At 36.2% G+C, this 27998-nt stretch overlaps 1 protein-coding gene across 2 annotated transcripts in view; it reads right to left on the bottom strand.

The window, feature by feature from the left end:
• Nucleotides 1-27998, bottom strand: part of LOC100745022 (rap guanine nucleotide exchange factor 2) — a 248845-nt gene that overhangs the window by 163652 nt on the left and 57195 nt on the right. Inside the window, exons 3-4 of one of the 2 annotated variants that reach the window (XM_012387379.3) lie at nucleotides 20551-20678; nucleotides 18895-18978 (exon numbers count right to left, since the gene is read on the bottom strand). In XM_012387379.3, coding sequence (XP_012242802.1) covers nucleotides 18895-18978; nucleotides 20551-20678 — 212 coding nt within the window. Of the gene's footprint in view, nucleotides 1-11520; nucleotides 14591-18894; nucleotides 18979-20550; nucleotides 20679-27998 lie in introns of those variants that run through there. The other variant, XM_012387388.3, reaches the window with a different exon arrangement.

Genomic DNA, 27998 nt, shown 5'->3' on the forward strand with positions numbered 1-27998 from the left:
CCCCCCCCCTTTAACCGACGTTTTTATTTTTTCTCCCCGTTATACCGAAAGACGATCAGACGAGTTCTTGCATAGGTTAATCGTGGCACGTGCGAGCAGCCTCGTGTCTTGCGTGCTGGCAAACCGCGAGGACGTTCGGCCACGTGGCTACCAGAGAGTAAATCGAATCAAGACACACACATACACACATATATATATAATCACACATATATATATATATATACATAGTAGGTGGAAGCGATATAGCGAGGTTGTAAAATCGCGAAGGTCGAAGTGGATTAAGTTTGCAACTTGTATTAATACTCAAATGATATCGTTAGGCTGTTGGAGACTGTAAAAGTCTGAGATTACGTAATTTTAAAATTCTTAATTCAATTTATTTATATCGCTAATCTCTATCGCGGAGAATATAAAATACAAAATGAATTTTATTAAATTTTAATAATCTGATGTAAATTAGTATAGTTATCTAGGATCCAACGGTACGATTTGAGAGTTAACTCGCACGTACGCAGGTACTTTAGTCGGTTTTAGTATTCTACTTTCATAAAATCGAAATTTTCAGAATGTAAATTAGAAATGGATCATAATTATTTTCTTCCACAAGGAGACAATTTTTGTAGATGTACTAGGAAGCAAGAACTGTTTCGAATTGACATCGTAGGGTCCTGAGCGAAACTCTAGGTAAATATTAATTAGTGACATCAGCAAATTCGTAAACTTTAACTACTGACCAATTTTACGGCTTCGCTATATCACTTCCACCTACTATACGAGAACTCGAATCGATTCCACGAGACATTTGCAGCTCCTTGGAATTCCAACGCTGAGAGGAAAAAGAGAAGTCTTTGCGGGATTTATATAAGGTATCGATAGCGGTTGGAAATGGACAAGCCCTACAGCTATGACTATCTTTGACCGAGAATGGGAGGATGCCGGTGGCGGTTTTGCTCGCGGGTTAATGCACGCGATGAGAAGCTTTGTTGCAGGAATTCGATTGAAGTTAGAATGCCATGATTGGGATTTTTTTGTTTAACTATAATGTTCTGTTTCTCTATATGATGAGATACTTACTAGACTTTAAATTTTATTTATTTTGATTCATTTACTCGAACGAGGATCTAATTTAAACAGATCTATTTAAATCTTATTTTATTTTTTAAATTCGTTATAGAATTTTTTTATTCGAAAATAAGTGCTTGTTAAAAAAACGTATACCACGCGTTTAATTTTAATAAGCAGTAGTACACTGCCTTCCTCGGGTGATCAAGTTATTTAGTGATATCCCATTTAGTGACTACGTTTAGTACGAAATTTATACACATTTCTTTTTACGGTGCCAAAATAAGAAGCAGGAAATTTTGAAGAAAAAACTTTCGTAACAATTTATGTAATCATTTATACAAGTAGCGTTTTACGATACAGAAACAGACAGATTTTCCATGAAAAATATTCGTTAAAACATAGCGCTGTAAATAATGATCAAAACCTAATCAGAGGTAAACACGCTGAATCAGATTCTCTCCGAAAACTAAATTCAAAACGAGGTCAAAAGTGGAACGTACAAACCGTATATCCAAATTCGCTAATTTCCAGCATGGAATTATTGGTTGGACAGATACACGTAATCCGAAAATATTAATAATACTGAGGCACCCGCGTAACCGATAACGTTACCGGCAATAAATTGTAGCAAACTAATTCGATGGAACATTCTGCGTGGAAACGAGGGATATCGCTTGCCTCGTCCTGTTTAATTATGGAATTCTGACCCGTGCATTTAGGTTTACTATGGTACGCAGTCGCGAAAACGAGATTCACGTGCCAATGGATTGGCATCACGCGGAAATGAACGCGGCCACGTGCACCCGTTTTACTCGCCTTTAAAATCTCATTCAGCCGCACTTGTTGAAAGCCGATATAGAATTTTCCGGAAGAGATCCACGTAACCTTAACCTCACCACGGAATTAAATAAAAATCGAATCTTGACGACGGTATTATATCGATACAGAAATCACGATTACCCCTGTCCCTCTCTCTACAGCTTTTAGTGTGGTACAATAGTGTGTGTGATTTATGCGGATAGCTAATGTTTCTGCATTGCGGATAGACCGTACTTGGTTCGAAATGTTACGTGAGTTTCGGCTGTTATGATATCTGGATTGGCGCAATGGATACTTTATAATTGGTTCAATGAGAAGTAGATTATTTTCATGATTAAATGTTAATTAAATAGTCCATTTATTCGTAATATTTCTCATTATAATATAATTTTCACTTTATTAGGAATTTATATTGGATGTAGTAATTAAGTTTTCAAGTACTGTCAAGTACTATAGAAATTGCTATTAGCAGATATTGATGCTTTATACGATAGCTGTCACGTCAAGTTCGCGTCCCAAAAGGAATGAACATGGCGAGAGAATTAGAAGAAAAAGGAAGCATATACGTGTTATGTATGTTCTTGCTTCAAAATACATCGCATGTCTATTTTGTATATAAATAATTAATGAAATATACAAATAATTTTTAACGTTTCGTCTGTTTCCGCTTGCTTTAGTTTCAATTTATGAAAACCGAAGAAAGATAAGTACTTTGCGATTTTGCTATCTACACGTCGGTTAACTACCATGTGCTACGCGTATTCTCGCTTCTCCTAAATCATCACATATTCCGCGACAATCACACGAATATACAAGAGTAAGAGTCAGACAGTTTAAAATTCTTTTCGTCAAATTCCATTATCCAGCGTTTTAACAATATCTTCGTAAAAAGAGAGCAAATTACCCGTTGATTAAGGCAAAAAGAAAAAGGAGGAGAAGCAATTTATTCCACCGCAACGGAATCGAATTTTCGACGGAGACTATGTCCCGTGACATGCATTATTCATAGTTGACGGTGTTTCGACAGTTCGACCTACTGTCGCGAAACAAAGTTACCACGAAAAGTCGAAACGCGAGTACGGCGCTGAGAAGAAGGAAGGAATTTCATATGGGTGGCAAAAGGAGAAAGGTAGCGAAAGGTAGCGAAATACACTATCGTTCAGAAGTATTCGAACTCTTGTTCTTACCCCAAGTTGCTATAATACGCCCTTGTATTCGAGAAAATCGGATTTCAAAGTTTGTCGAGTACCAAGCTCGCGTGTACCTTAACTAAACATGGTCGAACTTCATGTTCTCAAAAACGAAGCTTCGAATGAACAAATTAGACAACTTCGTTTACATAAAACGTACATGTTTTCGAACTTTTCTTTGTCGAGCACGAAGCACGTTTTCGATTTATTTTTACACGAGAAATCGTGTCCTTTCTGCTTGTACCATGATTTCGAAATCATTCCGTACAATAAGTAATAACGTGTATTGTTGCCATTTCCTTTAACAGCTAATTTAAATGTATAGTCTAATGGTTCCATACAGAGCGTTGTATATTAATATAATCTGGTGGTTCAACAAAAGATGTTATAAATATTTCTTCAATCGTTAATTTCCCATTAATTCGTACACTTTGGTACAATTCATATATCGTTGCTGCAAATCGGCAAAAGTAACACTTCTCAGTTACTGGAATCATCCTGTATAATAACTAATAGAACATATTATTGATGTGCCTTTAATATCCCATTTAAACGTACGATCCAATGATCCCATGAAAATTCTTATAAATGTTTCTTTCAATTATCAATCTCCCATTAATTCGTACGTTTTCGTACAATTCACACGTTGTTGCTATAAACCTACCAAAATATTCCGATATCCGCTGATGAACGATAGCGTATACATACATCGAGAAAGGAAACGCAGGATCGACGATGCTCGTGCATCTCGGTCAGGATTTCGCAGCACGTACTGTGTTAGCCGCGTACATCCAGCGAAATGCAGTGGCGAGCATACTGAAACCCGTCTTACGAGCCAAGGCTAGCGAGTACATTCCGTGCTGGTGCACGCCGCTCGTCGAACGATTTCTTCTAAGCTTCTAATTTTCGAGATTCGATCGTTTTACGACGCGGCTTCGCGGAATCGAGCTCTCCTTTCTTTCTTTCTCTCCCCTCGAGTTTCCTGGCAACGGTATTTTCCGCGTTTCCAGACTCGCTGGAATGCTGGAGCTACGAGCTAACTTGACTTGCTCTTGTAACTGCTAGTGGACGTTTGTTCGGTGGTGTCGTCGATTTATAAATCGAAACTTATTTTAGGTTTGTCAATGTAAAAAAATTGTGTTTGGCAAGGAATCGGTTAGAGTTTCTCAGAGTTTCACAAGAGAACGTAGCCCATTTTGTACTTGTAGAAAGCATCGCTGGCTCCTTTCTATGGTACGATATAGTTTGTTATAGTTTATAAGTTAATAGATATTAATAAGTGCACAGACAGATTACATAATGCGATGGGACGTTGACAAGTAAACAGAAGAAGTCTTGTCAAATATGGATGAGGTTACATACGTAACATCCAAGGCATATGATGTTATAGAAGGTTAAGGTTTCCCGTTTGGGGTGAAGGCTGAACGAGGAGGGTGGCATAATGCGTCTATCCTTAACATATTGAAATATTTGTCTTCTGTATTCGGTTATATGTGACAGAAGGCGCTCGTTTTAGGAGAATTTTCTTTGTATTTTATGGATAAGAAATTCTGGGCATCTTCGTAAAGCATAAAATCTTATAATAAGGATTTGTTTGTTCTTTAATACATTTAAAGACGCAAAAGTTCACAGATTACAATATATAAAATAATATATAAAATAATATATAAAATAATAATATATAAAATATTCAAATACTTTGAATAATTTTTAACGACAGAAATAAATTTTGTATATAGTTCCCATTTCTGTACTTCTGTTCATAACAGTATAAAATTCCATAAAAATCCACGAGTTATCCAATCATCGACAAGAAATCGACAAAATCGCATCGCAACCAGAACAATTAACGGACGAGGATCTTTCTCGCTGAAGATTTCGTCTGTAGCGAATAGAGCGAGAATGTCGTTTCTCGTTCGATGTCTAAGCAATAGTACGCCAGCCATTTAATTTAGTTAGAGATCGATAGGGTGTGGAACAGCACGTGCTGACGGCAAACAAGGTTTTCTCGACAACCCTCCTTCGCATTTACGCGGCACTACGTATCCACGAACCCCCTTATACAGTGTGATCAACAACGCGCGCAACTATTATTAGAGAATCCAGAGAACCCTATCGTTTTATCAGTATAATGCCGAAGATCATAATCTAAATTGGTGACTGAGACTACAGCCGATGCGTCGCAGCCCCATTCGTCTCTTTGCTTGCCCGATTAAAAATTTATCAGCGCCGTCGCGTCGGGGTGACTGAAAGACTGGTCAGGACGTCGAAGCATAATTGCCGCCGGGTTGGCCGATAATAATTAAAGGCACGAGTTTCGCCTGCTGCACCACAGATCGTTCTACTGTGTTCATCTTTACGATCTTGCTTTGATACGGTGGCCACACTATTATTTGAATATTTATGCAAATTCATATTTTTATGAATAAGTAGAATTTCAATAGAAAATTGCTTTATCTATTAAATGTTACAGCGCGTACTATATTTTCGATATACCATCTATCTTATTTTACTACATATATTTTATGTATCTTGTTTTTTTTAAATTTCCTGTAAATACACAGAGTAGAGAAGGTACATGCATCCTTTTAGAGAGGAAATGCCTGTATAATTTCTGGCTTCACATGTAAATAGCGTTGATAGTGAAAGGATTACCAATCAAAATGTAGTTAGAAAGCTACTTTAATTCCTTTTGGATTTACAATAAGAAAAAGATGGTATGGGATTTAAAGATTGCTGGAAACTCGTCAATTTAGATAAACAAATTAAATATTCTATTAAACATATCAAACAATTATTACAATTGATTAGGCAGCTATCTCTGCCACGAAAAAAGAAATAAAGTACGATTTTTCAAGCTTTTTGTAATAATTCATAATAAGTGGACTGGTAATAAAATACTCGATTGTTGTTAATCCAACATATGTATTTCTTCTTCTTCTTGTCGGATCTTTCTTCATTTACGTGTCGGATCTGACAAATGTTTCTCGCATTACGTAATCACATTCCTTCGTAAATGCTTTAAGCAAAATAATGAAACATCGAGACAACGCTATGTTTAACGTTTACGACGTTCTTCGCTTACACTAACGACGATCATACCGATAATTTTCAGTGCACCGTGTCTACTAGTTATTTTATAAAAGTAAGAATCCAGTGACTCGAAACGATCGTTCCAAACGCAACAGTATTTTTATTTGACGCATAATTTATTATGCAATATTGCAGTTTTTCCGTTCTTCCTTTTTATGCCACGTCTACACATATATCGCGTCCCTTCGTCACGAGATTATATCTGTCGAGAAAAATATTTAATGTCAAGTCTCTCGACTGCGGAAAAACCAATCTACGTTGGGTATTTCCTTCTAGTGCAAAAATTTTGCTACGATAAAAACATATGAACACAACTGTTATTAAAAATACACGTACAGTCGTTTAATTATGAGAAACAGTCAGCATCTATGTTTTCGTTTAACAAAACCTGTTATCAAACGAACACTGTGCGTTTCCTTCCGGAGCACATTTTCACAATTAGCGGAAATTTTCTTAATTACCGTGATATTAAGTGTAACGCGACTATTACACATGAAACAAGGTTAACAGTGACGGAAGTGCTCGTGCGCGAAACAAAATCTTCTTATTAATTATTGTCCATGCTAAAATTATTCATTGTTCAACGCCCAAGAGAGAAAAAAGAGCTTGCGCTTGTGCAAATGAAACACTCTGGCCTTTCTCTTTCGTGCACGGCGCAACACGTGCTTCGACATTTTTTTTAATTATATTTTTTCTTTTTTTAAAGTCGCCACGAAACGTTGATATAAAGTAAAATACACGGCGGCTCTGGAGACCAATAGGAAATCGATAAGTTATTCTATAAACGTTATCAAAGGAATGGTCGATAGATTGGTGCCATTAAAATACAGTCAAAAGCAACGTGGATTCTGATGTTGAAACACTCAAGGGTGTATCTTCCATGACCAACTTTCCTCCCCGAGAGAAATTTAATTATAAAAACTGACAGGAACCCTCGACAGGGTGCCAGCACCCTTTATCGAAATAGGAAATCGAGGATGCCACGTGGAAATAATGAAAATAGAATTGGCCCCACCTACATTCAATTTCTTCCTGCAATTTGAGAACGTCGTCCACGGGAGTTCTTTTCTTCTGTATTTATTCGTGTAATTAAAAATCGCTCTTCATTTCGTCACGAGGGTGTGGTGTATCTTCGAAAAAATAAACGAGGATGCTTCGAAACTCATATTAAACTTCGTTGGGTTATACTGTATTCGTGCTTTTAATTAATATGATATAATGAAAACAAATAGATACGCACGTGTATGAAATTTTGGTAGATTTCGTAGCCGCAGTGAGAATATTTTTAAAAAATCTGAAAAACCTATTTGTATTAATTTAAATGTGTACGGTGATATACAGACTGTGAGGGTTTATACAAATTCACATTTTTCCAAACACGCTAAAGAAATATAATTGAGCTTAAATGAAAAATTGTTTCGTTTTCTGCCATAACAAGCATTTCATTCTGAATGCTTTGTATTTTTCTGCGTATTATGTACATTCTGTGGTGCACATAAATTACATGGACACGCAAACAACCGTAATCCACAGCAAAATTGTGTAATACATCTTTTTGTACAGATATTATTGTGAACGAAACATGATTATTTAATCGTTGGTTTTAACGAATGAGATGCTCAAATATTTGTCTGATTCATTGAAAACTTTTTGATAAAAACAGTCGACGACGAGGCAATAACCCGAGATGGACAAAAAGATTTCAAAACGGTGACGATCGATTGCTCGCGTCAACTTGTAATAGGTTGCACAATCAGCCCTGTTCTCTTCTTCAAGAATTACGTGAATCTTTTATATAAAAGCTTCCTTTGAAAACAGTTGCATCAAAGTGTCAGCAGAACAGAGTGAAAACTGATTACGTAACACAGCGAAGAAACTCAAATTGAACCGACACGATGTCTCGATGCATTAAATGCGCACGGAAAAATCTTCCCGGTATCATCGAGATGGCGCATCTAACTCGAAAATAAAATTAAATTAATCCTTAATGTACAGTTTTGTAGTATATGTATTATTCGTGAAATTTCGTAGTTGCACGAATGTTCTGTTATTAAATTAGTATTAAAATACTGCCATCTCGAGTGACAGACATACGTTTATAAATATATGTTGCTCATAAACATATATTATTCATCTTTGTTTTCATTATATGCAAAAATGGATCAAAGTTTGTTAAATAAATACTTTTATAACAAGATATATTATAACTCATATCTTCATACGAAAAATTGCAAATAATATTGGTACACTGTCGTATTTTCCAATGAAGCATTTTTTTTTTCTTTTATCAAGTTTTACAAAATTTATTAAATGATAAGATATCTAATATAACTGGATCCAATTTTTTTGGATCTATTTCTTAACCGCTGTATTTTATTCTTCTTGTCATAGAAGTTGACAAACAAATTTTACTTCGAGAATTGAAAAAAGGGAAAAGCTTGGACGGATCTTGCATTCGCGATCATCGAACAGTCTGGAGCTTCAATCACGAACGACAGAAAGCTTGATCATCCTCGATTTCGGGACACATTGACATTGGAACTGGATTTTCAGCGGATCTCAAAGCTCCCTCGTAATGGGATCGACTCGTTTGTTTATCGGAGCAGGGATTGAAACGTGACGCGTATTATTGACAATGCCGTGTCACGTGCACGCACCCGTGACAGCCGTGGAACAACAATGCCAGCCGAAAACCTCGACAATCGATAATACTGCAAAAGCTCGTGGAGGTCAATTGTGTTCGATGCGAGAAGATTGATCGAGACCGATCGAGGCTCGATGACGACTCCACACGAAGCTTCGACGTGCCTGAATATTCATGAAATGCTTCGACATTCCATTGCGTTCTCCCTGCACGTTGTTTTGTACAGTTTGTTCTGATGAATGGATGCGCGTGCATTGCACCACGTTGCGTTCGTATAACTTTGCCCCGTGAATACGAGCCGTGGGCGTACTTATATTGTTTTGGCTTAATTATTTCCGACTCTCTTGTTCCCTTCGTTCAACCTTTCCTTACATATATTTTCGTTAAGATGTAGTCAATTTCTGAGAATTTTTTTTGTGCGATCATCGTTGACTGCGTAATGTCGTATTAATAATCATGATATCGACTACGCGTAATTCGAAAGAAATGAAAAATAGAGGACGATGTAGCAATTCTTGTTAGGTCTGGTTCATTTTTGATGACCTTTCTGCGCGATTATTATTGATTGTGAGATTATTAATATTGTGTCAAGGCCTGTGTGATTAATTATTGACAATTTGATGAAACTAATGATGAGAGAAATTATTGATGACGGAGAACGAAGATAAAGGAAAATGTAAAAATTTTAAACATTTTTTAGGTTTCTTTCGTGAACACTAATTGCATACTGAGTGATTATAGGTAAGGAAGATGGTAAATTTCTATACACACACAAATTCTGCACAATATAACGATACTGTATCGTGGTCGAAACTTTTTGGCCATAATTGTACACGAAAAGTAAAGATTTTTATATGGAAAATGTAAGAAATATGAAATTTCTACTTAAAATTAATAGATGAAGAAGAAACTAGCAAATATCTATATAATTTAACAGCAAGAACAATGTTAAAATGGACAGAAAAGGAAACAATAGGAAAGAAGAATGAAATACGAGGCCAAAAGAAGTCAGTTTATGAAACTCGGGATGATTTATAAAACTAACATGTTTCGAGGCGACTTTCACTTTGATCCGGATGAAATACGAGCCTTAATAATTGCACAAGAATTCCTTTGCAAATATTTCCATCCGATCACCAGGGAGGAAAATGATCTAGGGGCTTTTTGCTTTCCTACCATTACGCACCAGTTCACGAACGAGAAGTTTTTGCTCGTTTCCCTATCACCTAACACGTTTCTTTCTGAATTAAAGCCTACGCTTGACACGGTTATTACTTTTCACTTTAATAATCTGCCACTCTACGCCGTGATTATTATACATACTTGGCACTCTTGGATTTCACTGGAAGCGTAAATTAAAGGCCTGCGCGCCCTTATTAAAATAAATAATTATTTTAGGATTCGTAGAGAATGCGCTCGAGTTTGATTACGAGGTAGCAATATCGAAAAGCAAAAATAAAAGCTACTTCGTATGAAATTTCTAATTACTTCAGTCAGTTCGAACGAGTAAATTAAAACGTAGTGATTAAAATTTTTTATAAAGCGATATGATTTAATACTAAAAATACGTGGGCGTTCAAATATTGGATAAACTAGGTCATCGAAATATCGTTACCCATAAAATTAATACGGTAAGTCAATCTACTGTATCGAAAATATTTCTGACATTTTCTGAATTATGGATGCACATCGGTGATTTTATCCTAACGTTATTTGAACCATGATGGTAAAGAATATTTAACGTGCTCGCTACTGATCCCATGTCTATTTCCTGCGCGTTAATTACTACCGCATATCAGTAAAAAATGTTCACAAAATATCTTATATTAGAAAAATTATTACGAAATTTTTCACAGTTTTGCGATAGTTACATAATCTAAGAATACGTGTCGGATCCGTGTCGTACGAAATGAACACGTTGAGAGGATAAAAAATAATAGCTTATTTCAGAATAATAATCTATATGGCGATCTAAAATCTATACGACGCTGAATTAGCTTCTTTCCAGGAAGTTAGCTTTAAATGTATGATAATTTATGAGGGAACGGATGTGAATGATCTTCTAAGGATCTATATTACGATCTGTAGTTTTGCATAACCATAGAACACAATTAGCGCTTTAGAATTTACTAATTCCAATTGTTCTACGAACTGTTTCTGTGTATTAACATAACAGGCCGAATAGACGTTCGATTCGTTTCTTGTTCAGAAATGTAAACAAAACGTAAATGGAAAGTAAGTAAAAATTAAGAGAATTTTATTTTAATTTACCACTTAAGAAGACAGATATATCAATTCCTTTAATATAACGCAATTACCATCGAATCCTGATGCGAATCGTATAAATGAAAGAAATACGCACAGCGCGATCTAATCGAATAGGGATATCGAATTTGAAGACCGTAAAGGAATTAAGAAAATAAACTAAAATATTATACACGTAATAACGGATGATAACCAATTTAAACATTAGGAGTGTGAAGAAGAATTTAAAATTGGAAATTATAGGTGACTAAGCAGTTCACACAAAAGCTTGCCCAATTATTTACAACGACGTGGCTATTCACAAAAAGTTGAAACACGAGCGAAACACCGGATAGGGTAAAACCACGAGAATTCAACACAGCAGCGACACGATGGTGGCCCATCAACGTCTCGCATTGTGGCGAGATAAAGAATATGGTTAAAGTTAAATTAAAGGCTTCTCACCGGTCATCCTGGGTGACAGTAATGTCAGGCGGGGGCGCGGAAGGCGAGGCACCGTCTGGAGCATCCAGTTTGCCGGCTTTTTCCCTCGCTGTTCCCTTGTCTTTAAAACGGTCCAACGAAACGCTGGAGAATCACGCGATCGTACTGATCAGTTAAATAATTCTTCACACCAACGACATCGTCACGTTTATCCACTTGTTCTAACCCTCTACCCTTCTTATTTTTTGTCTCAATTACCAACAAACTCGAATAACCACCAGACTCTCACGATTCGTACAAATGACCCACGATTTTTGTATTCTACGTAGATCCGACTATTTGATATTTAAGATTCGAAATTTAATCCTCATAAACAAAATCCAACGGCAAGTCACTGGAATCCATACGCATAATTCTTCTCACCGAATCTTTCTCACTACCGTTGCTTACAATATTCTCTCCACTATTACTCGTTTTCAAGATCCTCGATCTTTCACGATACTTTCAACCATTCCAACACTTCTTTCACCGTCTCCAATTTTCCGATACTTCCCGATAATCCTCTGCGTACTCTGGATTTTCGTTGAAAGCGTATCAACTTCGCGAAATTCCGTGCCACTTTACAGCGTCTGATCCCCAGACAACTTTATCCTGGAAAGACGATCCTCCGGCAGTTTACGTCAATCCAATCTGCCGTACAAATCGAATGTTCGATCCTCTTCAAGGTCCCTTTGGAATGTTAACTACGAAGACACGTTTCCTTTTGGCAAACGAACGATCCCTTCGTGTGACGCACCCTCGTCGATCAGCTACGGGCCGTTAGCTCGATTATTAGATTTATTATGGAATACCTTCGACTCCCTCTGAGCAAAGTTCGACTCGCTTCTTAGGTGAAAGCGAACAGGTAATTATTCAAAGGTGATATAGGTAAGTTTGCCGTGTATATAGTGGATCGTGAGCTCTTGTAAACACGGACGAAGAGCAGGCAGAAGCCTTCTGTGAGACTCGTTCTCGTGTCGTGGATCGAAAAGCAATCATCGATGCCACACTCGAGGTTCGTAAGTAGGCAGAGCGGTCAGCGACAGACTTGGGTGCGCTGTGGCGAGAAGCTTGGGTGCCACGGACAGGCTCGGGTGCTCCCGTCTTGGCTCCGGTTTTCCTTTGCACACGGGTCACTGGTCCCCCAGGATTTCGGTATGCGTAGCTCGCGCTCCACTCCAAACGAGTTCCACGGCCAGCTCGCTTCAAGGAGTGATCTACGCGCCACTTTTTGGCGAGCGGTGAAATTCTCCTTAAGATCGATGTACGCGATTATTCGATTCTCGGTCGTTCCTATCCGATCGAATTGTTCAATGGCGATCCACTGTGCATTGGTAATTTCGATCTTTTTACCCAATACAACGGATCATTTGACTTTCTATAATTGGGTAGGAGAAGGAATAATTTTGCACTATAAGATGGACGTTTGTTGTCAAGATCGATGGATTGATTTTCTACCGTCGAACGATCTTCTCTCGAATTAAGAACGGGCCGCGAATGACTTTTCCACCGTAAATTGTTTACGAGAATTGTTCGATAATTTGGATAATCCTCCTCGGTTTAGATTGTGCGATATCTTTCGATAGAAACGAGAAGAGAGAATCTATCGATATCCGTCTCTTTTCTTATTTTCCACAGTGCTGATGATTCATGGACCGGAGGGTGAGTCCTGCACGTAAAACCTTCTCGCCGATCGAATGTCTCTGGATCAAACGGAATTATGAACGACGCTCCACTATATCTTGTCGGGAACAATCATTTCTCAATAATCCAAAGATTCGAGGAATTCGAAGAATCTATCGATCACACACAATTCGGCAGAGTTCGAAGAATCTATCGATAGTCCACAAATTCTTTACGTTATCTTCCTTCTTTCTATACGACGTAGTCAACGATTTTCCACGATGTCCAAAGATTCAAGGAATCCAAGGAAATTTCCTCAAATCTGTCTTCGTAGACTAAAAGATCAACTCGACTCGGAAGAATACAGAGGAGAAGACTTGTCTGGTTCACGGACAACAGTGCGTGATCTTTACGCAGACACGACGGCCTTTCGAGATCGACGACGATTCGCCCAGCGGGAGGGCAATTGCGTCAGTGCGACGAGGTGCGAGGAAGCCAGTGCATCCGACGTGCGTGTACAGAGGTCCAAGGGTACGCGCTCGCCGCTGTTGTTTTACTCACGCCTCTCGAATGCTGTGAAAAGAGGATCCGCCAGAAGAGCGAGAGAGAAAGCGGCGCGCACGTGCAGTGTCGGAAAGGCCACGCTCTTTTCTTTCTTATCCCGAAAATCGATCGTTAAGACACGCTGCATCGGATGACAGACACCGGTGAACACGCGTGCACTACTGACCATCGGACAGACGCTGTATAAACACACTCTTCTCGAGCTTGTACGCGACAATTTTGACGCGTACTTCGATTCCGTTTATTTTTTCGATTTACCTTCTTACTTTTTATCTCTTCTTATTCTTCTTCTTTTCTCGGACGTTCCGTATTTTTCTAATTCTTACAAAGTTTCGTATACGACAATTTATAACGACATACGCTACACGTGCAGTACATGGTACCTCTCGGTTCTGAATTTATTTTAGTCGAATCCTTTTATCTTTTACTCTTCCCTATTTTTCCTTTTAAATATCGATTTCTAACGAACACGCGCTACACGTCCACGAGCGATAACGCAATTTCTCTCGATTCTCGATTAATTTTATCAAAATCCTTAACGTCGTTTATTTTTCTTCCTTTTATAGCGCTTTATACGTTGATTTTAATTTCCCATGTGCGGTTATTCAACACCTCGCGACTTTCCATTTACTTTACCAGAATCGTTCTGTTATTCTTTCTTTTTCATTTTCCCTCTCTTTTTTATATCGTTTCGTATACGGTTCCGTTTATGATTTTTAACCAACACACGCTACATGTCCATGTGTGGTAACGTAGTTCTTCTGGAAACGCGGATGGGAATCGCCGGGATTGGAATGCGATTCGCGGGTGCAGTCGGTATTAATCGCAACACTCGCCAGCCACCACGATATACTCGAGAAGACTGGAACTGGAGTCTCTCTCGGTAGGTGAGGCCCCCCTTCTTTCTCTCTTGTACGCTTTCAGTGTTGTACCCAGTGTCTCGTGGCCACCGGTGTGTCCCTCGTGAGCGTGCCACGCGAGCCGGCCTATAGAGGGGGTTCCCCGGCGTGAAAATCGATGGGGGTTCGTTTTCAGTTTTATTTGTCCCGTCCATGTTTCTTGTTATGGTAAAACGTGCAGGGATGGCGGATCTTCTAAAAAATCTAGTTATCGAGAGGTAACTGTGACTTCGATCGTATCGTGCGGAAGAAGGGTTGACTGGCGGATGATTTATGCGACGAGATTCAAACGAGAGGGAAATTTGAAACCGCGTAAAGAGATGGTTTCGATGTTTATCGAATATCAAGAACTAAGAATGAAATATTTAGCGACGAGATAATCGGAAGAACATTTCCTTTAGATTTCTCTTTGACAGAGATTCTTGTTAAGAATTAATTTATACGGTGAACTAGATGTTTCGACTGGAGAATGTTTAAGAGTGGATATTTTCTTTGTGAATCAGGAGGAAGTTCGCACGTTTCTGTGTTAAGATTTGTTTCTTCGTTGCTTCGGATGATTGTAATAACGGAGATTACTCGAAACAATCTTCGCTGCCGCAATTGTATCGTTAAAAGCAACCTAAAAATCGATAATTACACAGATACAAATTTCCGTTTGATTAAATGAATTCTTCTTTTCAAAATAATTTCCTTCTTAATACGAAACTCTCTTATATATTCAAAGATTAATGACATTTTCCATTGTGAATCAAACTTCTCGTAATCCCTTTGGAACGAAATAATGAAAATCTATCTACCAAGGGAGTCAAAAGTTTCGATGCTTGCTACAGCCCTGCGATCGAAGTGTCTCTCTCTCTCGCTCTCTATTTTACTCCGTCTTTCTCCACTGCACTCTACGTTACTCTCTATATTCCTCCTTGTCGCTCCAGAGAATCACTCTCTGTTCGCTAACTTCTATAGCTATCCTTCTCGCCTGCACGCATCTTCCCATATCGCTATCCTTCGATACACTTAGACAGCGCTCAACTCGGCTCGGTTCGTAAATTCTCGGCACGATTACGAGATGGCAGAGCCGAATAGAGGAGGGAAGATTGCGTGGAGCGAGAGAACACGCTTATCGAGTGAGTCGAATAAAGACGGTAGCGCCATGAAAGAAACGGAGCGAGTGAGTAAGCGTACGAGAAAGAATGTGGAGTGAGTAAATGTACGCTAGGTGACGTTGGCGCGAGTGAGACGAATGACACGAGAGAAAGTGAGCAAGTGAATGGGCGCGAGAGGAGCGTACGAAAAATAAGGAAGAAGGAAGATACATGTATATTCGATGAGCAAGGAAGAAGAACGGAGATAGGAGAAAGAATCGGAGCAAAGAGTTAGAAGGGAAGGTAGCGTACTGGTAAAAGTACTTTAACGTGGAGAGAAAGGGGGCAGGGCAAAGTGAGACGGATGACATATGGAGGGGAAGACAGAATAGGAGTACATTAAAGAGTAACAAAAGAGGAACACGAGGCAGAAGGAAATAAAGAGAGGTAGCTGCAGAGAGGCGGCGAGAGTACAGAGAGACGGAATACTTAAAACGTAGCCACACCCGTGGTTAGTGGGCAAATTTTTCTGTTTACGTCCATGGGAGAGCAGAAACCGTGAAGCGCGAACTCGCAATCGCACGTGGGCTTCGCGTCGACGTTTTGTAAAAGTGTCTCGACGAGTAGACGGAATACGAAATCTAGCGCGAAAATGTTCAAGGTAGAATGAGTACGAAAGAGAATGTTTCCACTCGGGTATCGATGCCAGCGGTGAGAATTGGACAAGTTTGGTGTAAAAAGAAATGGTAAAAAATTGAGCACACTCTGATGATTCTTATATCGGAGTAAAACAAGAGAAATGGAGGATGATGAAATTCACGATGCAATAGATCTTGGGTATAGAGTCTCGGTTGAACGAGAATACCTAAATATATAATGTTCTTTGTTTTATAATAACGTATTTATCATTATTATAATGTATCTCTCTATATGAAAACTGGTACAAAAATTAAAATTTATTTTTAAACGATACGATATTCTTTAAAATTTTTATAAGCAATCCTTTTGTTCTCTTAACGACAATTATTCGAAGAAAGTAAGCAAACCTAGATCCCCGAAGTGAATCCAAGGCAAACAAATAGAAGAGGCACGCGTTAAACTAACGCAGTGAAAATTTGCTTTTTCTTCTCACAGTGATTGAATTTCATTAAAAGTAGATTATCTAATACATTCGCCGCAATAATATGTCCCGACGTACCTACACCATGAAGGAACGAGGTTACACGATTAATGAGAATTTCCGTGGTTCGAGGGACACAAAGAGAGAAAACTGCGACCGTAACCCTGGTACAGAACGATTTATGAGCTTGCCTCGCGTATGTGTGATATACACTGTGATCGCGAAGTTGCAAAATCTGTCTCGTATTGCAACCCATATTTGCGTCCTACAAATATCTCGTATCAATCCTCTGTACCACCGTATGACTACAAGCTCATACATTCATTCGTCTATGTTTTTTAAATATCATTTTATATCTTCGTTATCGTGAAATCTACCATTGCTATGTTGTCACGCGATGCATTTATAATAATTATCAGTTGTTAGTTCTTCCATTAAAAGTGAAAAATAGTAATTAATTGCAGATAACTTCTCTGTGAAACAAGCAAATGAAAACTGGGTTGCAGAGGATTGAGGTTACTACTAGTTCTGCAATTTTTTTCATACATGCTGTGTATAATGTTGGATGAGATAATTACGTTATATAGTGGATTTTATAGCAGATAACATTACATAGATGTATACACGCGTGAGATACTTAGAGTTAGAAAATGTTCTTCCAAATATTTACGAAATACGGATTAATATTGAAAATAACAGATTGCAATGTAATCGGTTACTCCATGTAATCTACATATTATATCATGCTTCCAATCTTCCTTTCGTAAAATTGGATAAAAATGAACAACTATCTAGTAATAATTATCAGTAAATAATCAATGATATATCTTTCTTCGTATCCTACAATTTTTGTCATCTTCTTACACAGTTTCATAAAAAATGGTTTAACCTAACGTAAGAAAGAAATTAACGCATAAATTTAATCGGCGACAATATAATTTCACAAAATTGAGTGCTATTAATTATACACTTACTGTAATAGAATCAATAATTCAATAATAACCCAAACTCTAAATATCTAAAATTACCAGCACTAGCATACCTCTTACACTATGAATGTTTTCGAACGATTATTAATGTAAACGAAATGAAAAATTCAATAAAAATCGTATATATTTTTCGTACACCCGGTACACGTACAAAGTCTCCATAGATATACGTGCCACGATCGATTTCTATCTCGGCAGCTTCTTCGCGTAAAACGAATTCGGTATGGCTATGATATTGAAAACAAGAGAAAACAGAAATAGGAAAGAAATAAACGTGACTGGAGGGATATCACGTGAAATACACACGTAGTGTCTTATTCCAGTTGTTATACCTTATCATCGTACCATAAAACTATATCGTATTATTATAACGTTAGATTTATAACATTGTTAAATAATGATATTCTTTTTATAAATATAAAATTTAATCGATACTTAAATTTAGTACAGGAAAAAAAGATAGAAGGTTGTACGAGATATTTCTAATAATTTTCTTAATAAATCTTGTTGATTTACCAATTGTAAAACAAATTGAATAGATCCAACAAGAAATTGGCACGAAAAATATCAAAGTATACGATCAATCGTGTATACAATGGAAATCCCACCTAATTGCTATAAGCCAGACGATCGGTTGATGACTGGATCTACGAGGTGATTTTCAGGGGCGATTTATTATGGACGCGCGATGAAGTCCACGGATGAAATTACAAATGTTGAATTATGATTACAATAACAGAGATTTATGGTCGTCGTCGTCGGTGCGTTCCAAAACACAGTCACGTGAATTTATCGCGTACCGAGAGTTACGAGTGTTGCATTTGCAATGTAAATCTTATGTGAAATTAAGGCAAATCAACCGAGCCGGAAGCCGTTTAAATAAATCAAGCATAGTCGTTTGTTCGACACGAAATTCACTACTTTTCTATTTCGTTTTGCGTGTGATTATAAGGGATAAAATTGACGAGCAAATATCGAAGAATAATAAATAAAAGGGAAGATATTATTGTACGAGGTTCGAGATTGTGTACGAGAGACTGGAAAACAAGTTAAAAATGATGACGATGTGGAGATTTTCTTACCTTGAACGAGGCAGGAACATCGAGCCATCGATGAACACAGAACCGGACAGTAGTATGTACCAGCTTGTGGCCAATTCGCCGGTACTGAAAATGGTTCGAATTATATTTTATTTTACTCACTTGCTACTATCAGAATTTATTTTAATCAAATGTAGATTTAAGTCATACATAAGCATATCGTTATAGTTTGGATTAAATTTAAGGTAGATTACTTGAATTTATTTTATATTCTATACTTTACACGATAAATACCGTTAACGATCTTTATTGCGTGGAATATAAGATATACAGTAAAATTAGATACTCCACCCTAAATACATTCTAAATCGCTAAAATTATTTGTCATTACGTCTACCGTATGTCTTCATCTAAAGGAAATTTATTGTAAATCGCGAAGAAATAAAAGTTGAAAAAAACTGTATATGAATATATTTCAAAGTTGAAAATACACGTAAAATTTGAGTGTATTAAGTAATCGAGAAGTGAAAAAGTTTCTTTTTGCAATAACGAGACAATAATAATCATCAATTAGTCGTGAAATTCTCGTTTCTGTAAGTGACTGCACGTACCGGAAGTTCGCGACTCAGAAAGTATCAAGTAGCTAACTTTACAAATGCAAAAACTAGGCTTGTTATTCGTAATCATAAAATACATCGTTATTCGTGGTAAATGCATTCCTCGCGTTCATAAGTGTATGGATGAAGGTATGGATTATTATATATCAATAAAATGTTTATGTCACATAATAATAATTAATTTATCTAAACTACAAATTTATTCATAGAACTTGTTTTCGATAATCTTTTTATACAGAAATAAGTTAGATTTAAGCAAAACAAGAAACATATTACCATTTATAAATTGCGGAAATATCAAACGTACGCTACCGCCATCTTGACAGTCAAGTAAACAAATTTTCTTATGAAACATAAACCGTACAACTTCCCAAAATTATACGTATATTTATAGGAACAGCAGTTTACTGAACAAATATTTAAAAAATTATACTATGACTAACCGAATTAAGAATTAAATATATAATTTGCATGTACTTTTGTCGTTATATTGAAATGAAATATGGTGGAGCACTCAATACGATGGATTCGTAAGATATCTGCGTTTCAAAGTATTATTAATTCCAGTCTTTTATATTTTTTAACCTTATCTTAATACAAATTCAAGATCTAAGTGAGACGCTCGGTCTACTTACTAGAAAATCTTGTTGCATTATATTCTTTTCCCTCAAAGGTAAAATATGTTTCCCTTTCACTAACCAACACGTCCAGGTCGTTCATTAAAACCGCGGGAAATGACTAAACGTCGCAATATCTAGTGACATCTCTGATCTGTTTCTACGGTAGTCTAGTTTACTACCAGAGGTAAGAAAGAAACCCGTCGATAAAACAGTATCGAACATGTATGTATAAAAAAGCTGTCGATAATGAAATTTTCTACTACATTTTTATCACGACATATGTATACGTATTTCAGATAACGTAGAGAACTTTTCTACGACGAAAGTACAAAATAATTCCGCGAGATCAGTACGAGCGCCAATTCAAAAAATTGTTATTACTATCACACGTAGGTATGTACTGAATTCGAAAATAGTCTGGATGTGAAACGTAACGACATACAGAATGAAATAGAACTTACTAATAGAGTACGTGATTCGCATGGTGTCGTTCGTATCGTACAATTTTGCAAAGCCCACGGAGAATGGAATCTCTGCACGGCCGTAACGCTTCCAGACCCAGCAGACCATAGTATATGATCTGCAGATCCTAAAATAGAAAAAATAGCAATATATAAAGTACAAGAAACAAATAGAATTGTGTTATATACGAAAGTATAAATAACAATTTTATTTAACAGATAATTACGATAAATTTTTATTAAACAAATTGATCCGATATAAAAAATATCAACATGTAAAACACTTATAAAACTGTAAAAAATTTGAGCAAAAATATGAGTTGTCCGATCTTTTTCCTTGACTGTTTTATTACGTGTAGCGAATTTTGTGAAATAAAACATAAATACTACGTATCAAGAAAAAAAAACATGCGATATACTTCGATCATAAAATACACTATACATAATAAAACAATTCTAAAAAGGTTTATAAATCAATATTTCGAAACTTTTTACAATCTCAACCTTTTAAATGCTTATCACCGGAAAACCTCTGAACGGATTGAAATATCATATTTATTCGAACAATGTTTGCAGTACAAACTCGAAGCATTTCACATTCAGAAACTGTGAAAGAGCTTCTTCCAAGCTGAATTACCGTGTTTATAAAGTTCTCGCGCAAGCGTATTTGGCAGAAGTGTAGCATTTGAATTTACAGGTCGTGATCAACCTATCGGTGGTAGGAGCGAAGCAATTTACAAACTCGAACGAGGCGCGCGCCAACGCAATTGCCTCTAATGCGACCCTAATGTGCCCTGTTATCGTATACTATGATCTCTATGCTATCGTTATCCAAATTGATCATCCGAACAGTGCTTATTAACCGCGTTGACACGACGGAGCAAATTCAATAAAGTGATCTTTTTTTCTCAACGTTCTTCTCTTCCTTTTTCTCCTTTTTTTTATACTAAATATCAATTAAATATATTTATTTGTTTTAATCTTTATATGCTTTTGTAGATAATTATTTACACTGTCAACGTCCAGATCATTTAATTATCAATCATTTAATTATCAATCATGTCAATTATTTAATATACATAGATTGATTATATATATTTATCTTTTTTAAATCGTCTTTGTTTATGAATGTGCAACGTAGATATTTTTACTCAAAGTAGATTTACTGACATTAGAAAAGAATTGGAAAAATGTAAATTGTTTATAATTTTTTGCGCTCCAACTTTAAAAGAAAAAACAGTGCATTTTATCATTCTTGCTCTTTATTATTTATTATTATTATTTTATATTGCTCTTTACTATTATTTTATATCATTGCTCTGATAGAAAATGTAAATTTTACAAAACGCTTGGAAAAACTTGTACTGTGCATTCAACCATTTTGAAGGTAAACTAATTCACTCTGTAACTTCGTGTACAAGGTGCCATATGCAACTGGAATTAATTTTATGCAACGGAGCGTTTGAAAGACCAGTAGCATGATTTTCTTTATGGAAACCTGTACTTTTAGCTTTTTATCCCATGCTTAAATTAGTGAAATTCTACGTAGGATATATTTGGATTAATTAAACAACTATATTTTTCTATAGACATTGGAACGTATTAAGATATTTGCGCATCTTTATCATATAAAACATTTTGGAATTTCCTAAGCATTATCACGAGACACGACTGCCATCGTTATATTAATCAAAATTGAAAACAATTCTAAAATGTACATAGAAATTACAACAAATTTATTGTAAACATAATTTAGTAAGAAGTTAGTATACAGAATGAATAATCATCTTAAATTGTACAACAAGCGTTAGTATAGTTTCACTAAATACTCAGGTTTGTTAATATGATTCTTAATATTTTATAATTTCTATATGTATTTTCAGACTTGTACAAAACTTTATGCATGTAATCATGATAATCCAGTCTCATAACAATGCTAATGAAATTTCAAACTATTTCGTGTAACACGCATAATATAATCATAAAAGATATCAACAAGCGTTCGAACGCTTTCGCGAGCCTGCGCCAATATTCATTCTGTAACGTGTTTCGTTTCGTATGTTTCCATCTTTCCTTACATTTCCTCCAAATCTACCGTTTCGAATATGGCAATGCAAGCGTGTCGCAGTTTGTCTCAATTGCACGTGGTACAGTGTGCGACGACAAATTCCATCAAAAGTCCAGATTTCAGGCGATTTTCTATTCGCGTAATACGTTTCCCACGAGTTGCATTCAACGGGGCGTAATTAAAGTCGGTCGAAAAGTTAATATAGTTGAATGTACTTCCGGTGAGGGCGTAATAGCCGAGCGTATTGTGGGGTCCGTGTATTGTTCTCGGAAACGGACGACAAAAACGAAAAATAAATTACAACTGGCTTATATTTCGTGTCCTTGAAATTATCAGAAAAGTAACATTCGCAAAATGTAATGATCGAGTACAAAAAGAATCCTCTTGTTCGATAATTGAACATAGAAGGAGACGAAGCGTGGATCGACGATGCAAGGGATCGAAAAGGAGCAAGGATTCAATTTCCACGCTTGATTTGCTGATGAGACGAGCAGAGGAGACTGGTCGATCGACTTTCCATAAGCAAGAGCCGAGAAACTTTCATCGATGTGACTTTCAAATTCGAACAACGAAGGTGAATTAGCGAATTGGCTTCTTTTATACATATTTAAACAAAAGGAAAATATTTATTCTATAAATAGTACGTGTATGCATATCTTTTAGCAAGGACGATATACGTGTCTTGACGTTTTTCAAACAATTTTTATGATACCCTTCTAAATGTATACGCTAGTATAGGACGAATTTATTACTCGAACCAATAATATTAATAAATCGACGAACGACGAGTCGTAGATCATAGATTTCTCTGTTATAATTTTACAATTTTACATTGAATAAGACAATTGGATAATACATAATTCGTAAAACGTGAAACATATTCTAATTGTAATCGTAATTTGTTTGACGACATATAACGTACCATGTACTGCAAAATAATATTCATATAGAAATTCCAATTGCTTCGGTAAAAAGAAAAAGAAAAGAAAAGATGCTACGAATTTTTCAAACAACCCTATAATTTTGTACGTTTTACGCGTGTATAATTTTACTAACAATATTCCGTAGTTGATTTGTGGAAGAGGGCGGTGGTCGTTACGATAATTAGAGCCGCAACGCGCGACGTGTATTATAACGTGCATCGACTTTCGCGATAATCGATGTTACGTGATTAAGGCCGCGCGGCGTCTTATCAGGGCCGAGAAGGTTGCATCCTCTTCTACGAACGCAATTTAACGAACGAGCAATTTAGACAACTTCTCAGATCGTTAGTTTCAGATCATCCCCTTGGTGAACTGGGAATATTCCAAGGTTCTCCTTCTAACCTTTAGACAATCTTCCGTGTATTTCGATCGTAATGCGATTACTCGTTGTTTACGATATATCATGAATGAAAGTTCTGCAAGAATTCTGACATACTGATATTTAATAAATTTAGAAAGAATTTTTCAATATTAATTCATATTGCTATAGGGTTTCATAACAATTGTTTGACACGAGTATGTAACAGAGTTCAGTAAGAATTTTCTTTCTGATATTAGTGTTGAGTTTAGTAAGAATTCCGTGATATTATCGTTGAAGTTAACTCTTAACTCGACTTCGAGAGCAGAATTTTGAATTTTCATTTGATTGTTACAGCGTAGCGAAGAATCTTACAATTTCCAGCATTTGAGTTAAACATATAAAGAATTAGTGATATAACATTAAAATAAATAGCCTGCGTAATATATTTTTCCACGTATATACTATATATAAATAATTATAATTAAAACTGCACGATGATGATAAAACAGGTAGAATCATATTCATATAAAAGAAAACTTAAAAGGAGTTTGGTAATTTCAATTTTTAATAAATAAAATTGTCATGTACCGAATGAGATAGGGATCTCTATGGAAATCTATAGCTCACTTTTAATATCTCATTTTCACATATTAATATAGGGATTAATAAAAATTCTATGGTATTAATATACAGTTTAATTAAAGTATGTAATATAAACTATGATTTAATGCAGAGTTTAATTCTGCGATGCTGATAATACGGCAGTGCTTATCCTGTTTATCCTGTTTACTGTATATACTTTAAATAGAGAGCTTAATTAATTACTGTGAACAAAGCTCTCACGTTTTTATAATTTTTTTACAATTTTACTCTTGGGCAATAAACCGTCTATTTCTCTCGTATAACTTTATTGTACGATGTTACAATCAATACAAACACTCGTGGGATTTTACGCTGAATGTTGTTACGTCACTTCTGTTGCTCAACTTGGATAGGATACACAGCCGAAGCGTTTAACTATGGCAGCGTAATTGGATGGAGTTGCTAATTGTATCGCAAACGAGTATGCGACTTAATGCGTTTTCATAAAACGATCTTTTAGAAGCTTGCTGATTCGTCTAACGTTAAGTAGATAAGAATTTCGTAGTAAATAGTACTATTTTGAAATGTAGAACCCGATAATTAACGTTAGGGATGAGAAATTGAAAGTTAGAAAATTGAAATTTGAAATACAAAATTTCAGATTTAAAATTCAATGAGTGAAATTTGAAATTTTTATCCCATACAACTTCAACCCTAACATTTTCGAGTTTAATAACACAGGCTGGCTCAGACGTTACTCGTTTTGTTTTCTACGTACATATGTTGTGATAACATCACGTCAGATCCCTAATCGAACTGATCCGTCTGTTCCAACGCATGTTTAATCCCAACTTGCAAACTTCGTGGCGCCGTTTCGTCTGGATTGTTTGCAACGCAAGCCACAATCATCGTTAATAGTTCAATGAAATATAGGCAAACTCGTGGATCGTTTACAGTTTAGACGAAACGAAATGGAAGCGAATGCTTGCTTGATTTTTAGCTTCGAAGCGTGTTCAATGTACTGATCGTGTCGATTCATTTGCAGTAGAAATATCTTCGCTAGTATTTTTTAATAAATAAATTACCTTTCAAACATTGGTTTGAACATATTTTAAACACGCGTTGATCAACGAACAAGAATTATTGACATACTATGCAATAATTTACGATATGAGTGTGACCATTTACGATATGAAAACCTTTCAATAAAATATCTATATAAGATTCTTATTGTTAGTATACTTTTGTGAACACCCTTTTGGCTTACTCAATTAGCATACTTTACTTAATTCAAGTGACTCGAATAATAAGAACAAGCGTAGAAACCTGAAAAAGATATTTCAAGTGAAATAAACAACAGGTTCACGCTGTAAATGAATTACCTTGAACTCGGATAACTTGACTAATCCAAACGAAGCTAGAATTCGTTCATACACGAAGAAGATAATAAATTCCACTACAAAAAGTTTCGTTACAAAATCACTTAAACGTCGATATCTACGATAACATCAGCAACACGTTAAAAAAGTCAAACATCGACAAATTTACTAAAAATCCAATCACAAGAAAGGTTTCATCCCAAGCAACAAATTACTCGAGCATTTTCTACGGTTCTTCGAAGACCTTCCCATCGAACCAATCCTTATTGCAAGAATAGCAATATTGATTCTGTTTCGCGTGTATTGTAAAAGTAAGATTGCAGAACGCTGGGTTATCGAACGTAATGCCCGTCGATTTATGTAATCCCCGAAATTATCGTTCCAAAAATATCATAAAATCGACTTTCCTAATGTATCGTAACGGCTGCGCTGGCCATGGTGCCAGTCGAGATAAGGGGCCCCATAGAGGGCTTGTACGTTATCGTTTTTGCTGCAACCTAAGACAAGATAAATGCGTATTTCAGGAAAATCCTAAACCAAACTCCCGGTTTGGGACGGTTGGACGAGTTAAAATGGAAGACAATGGGAGAAAATATGCTGCATAGACACTTTTTCTTACCAGACTATCGTACTGTTTCTTGGTAGACAGATAATCGGACGGAAACAGGTGACCAGGAATAAAGAAGTTGCTCTTAAACGCGATAAGAGCGTTTAACTTCCCCTCGAGTCGAGGATTTAGATCATTTGAATTTAAAACAAAGCTGCTCTCCTTTCGTTTCAACTTCCTTTCCGCTTAGTATATCGTGTAAAGTCTGCAGGGAGAGATAGTTTAGGTGAATTATAACCGGCTACGTTTAGGAATAAATCAATGAGAATTAGATGATAAAATAAGGATGGAAAATTCGCTGATTCCAATTTTAACATTGGGGCAGAGATACTCGATATTCTTTTAACGTAAACGTCAGCCCACTAAATTTACAATTTGATTCAAATTTTTATATTTGTGGCAGACAGATTGCAGACGTTTGTACAAATTTTTACAAATTCTAATTCAAGCATCTATATTCTTAACCACTGAAATCGTATTACAAAATAAAAAATCTCATTTTCTTTATCTTCGTTTAGTCGTTGCTCGATTAATTCCACGAGCTTTCCAGATAACAAATCAGGTTCTATCTCAAATATACAACAAATTTTACGCGAAACTAGGAATGCAATTTACTCTTTTAATCAATCAAAAAAAGCGCGATCCGCCAATTGTTTCGAGTTGGGCGTGGTATCGATCGCACCACGAGGAATATCGCAAATTTTTCGAATTTCCAAAGTTCGCTCTGTCGAAAATTGCGAACGTGACAGATTTTAACACTTCGTTGATATCGTTATATCGAATCACTGAATTGTAAATTAACTATAAATCAAGTGGACTGAATTAGGTGTAACTGCTGAGTATTTTATTTTAATTTGGACGATGTGCTGTGTGCGTTAACTACTAGCACGCGTGAGATATACAGTTGTTATGTTCTATCTGCGCATATCATCATACAATGGAATACCTCATGAGAAGAAGAAGACATCAGACGAATGTTATAAAAGTTGTTTAACACAGACGGGACATAGTATAGGTCTTTTCGCATTCTTCCCAAGCATACGGTTTCAAAAATATACATAAGAAACTTTGTATTCGGACTTCCAAAGTTAAAATTACCAATAACTAAAGTGTATACATAATTTGCATCAAAGAAATCAATCACGAAAGTGTCATGAAAGAAGAGAAACTTTTATCCATACATCTTCTCTTACATTACTCAAATCTCTAAAAACGTTGTATCGTTGTAAACCTACAAAGTTTCTATGAAAAATTTCGTCTTAGTTATTTTGACCACTTTCATAGTTTTCGTGTTAACGGCTACTTGAAATTGTGAATACAAATATCGGTAACTTGGAAAACATGGTCATTTTTCAATGTTGTTTTCTCAAAACCATTTTCATTTATCTTTCGTTTGAATTTTCTACATCTTACTAAAACATGATTAAATACTTACAGAAAATACCTGTAACTAAAATATTCTTGACAAACGTACGCCTTTCTAAAATTCTTCTTCTGTTTTTCTTTTCAAATTTGTGCATGTTACAAT

The sequence above is a fragment of the Bombus impatiens genome, unplaced genomic scaffold, assembly GCF_000188095.3.
Source record: "Bombus impatiens unplaced genomic scaffold, BIMP_2.2 scf_0466, whole genome shotgun sequence".
Classification (NCBI taxonomy): domain Eukaryota; kingdom Metazoa; phylum Arthropoda; class Insecta; order Hymenoptera; family Apidae; genus Bombus; species Bombus impatiens.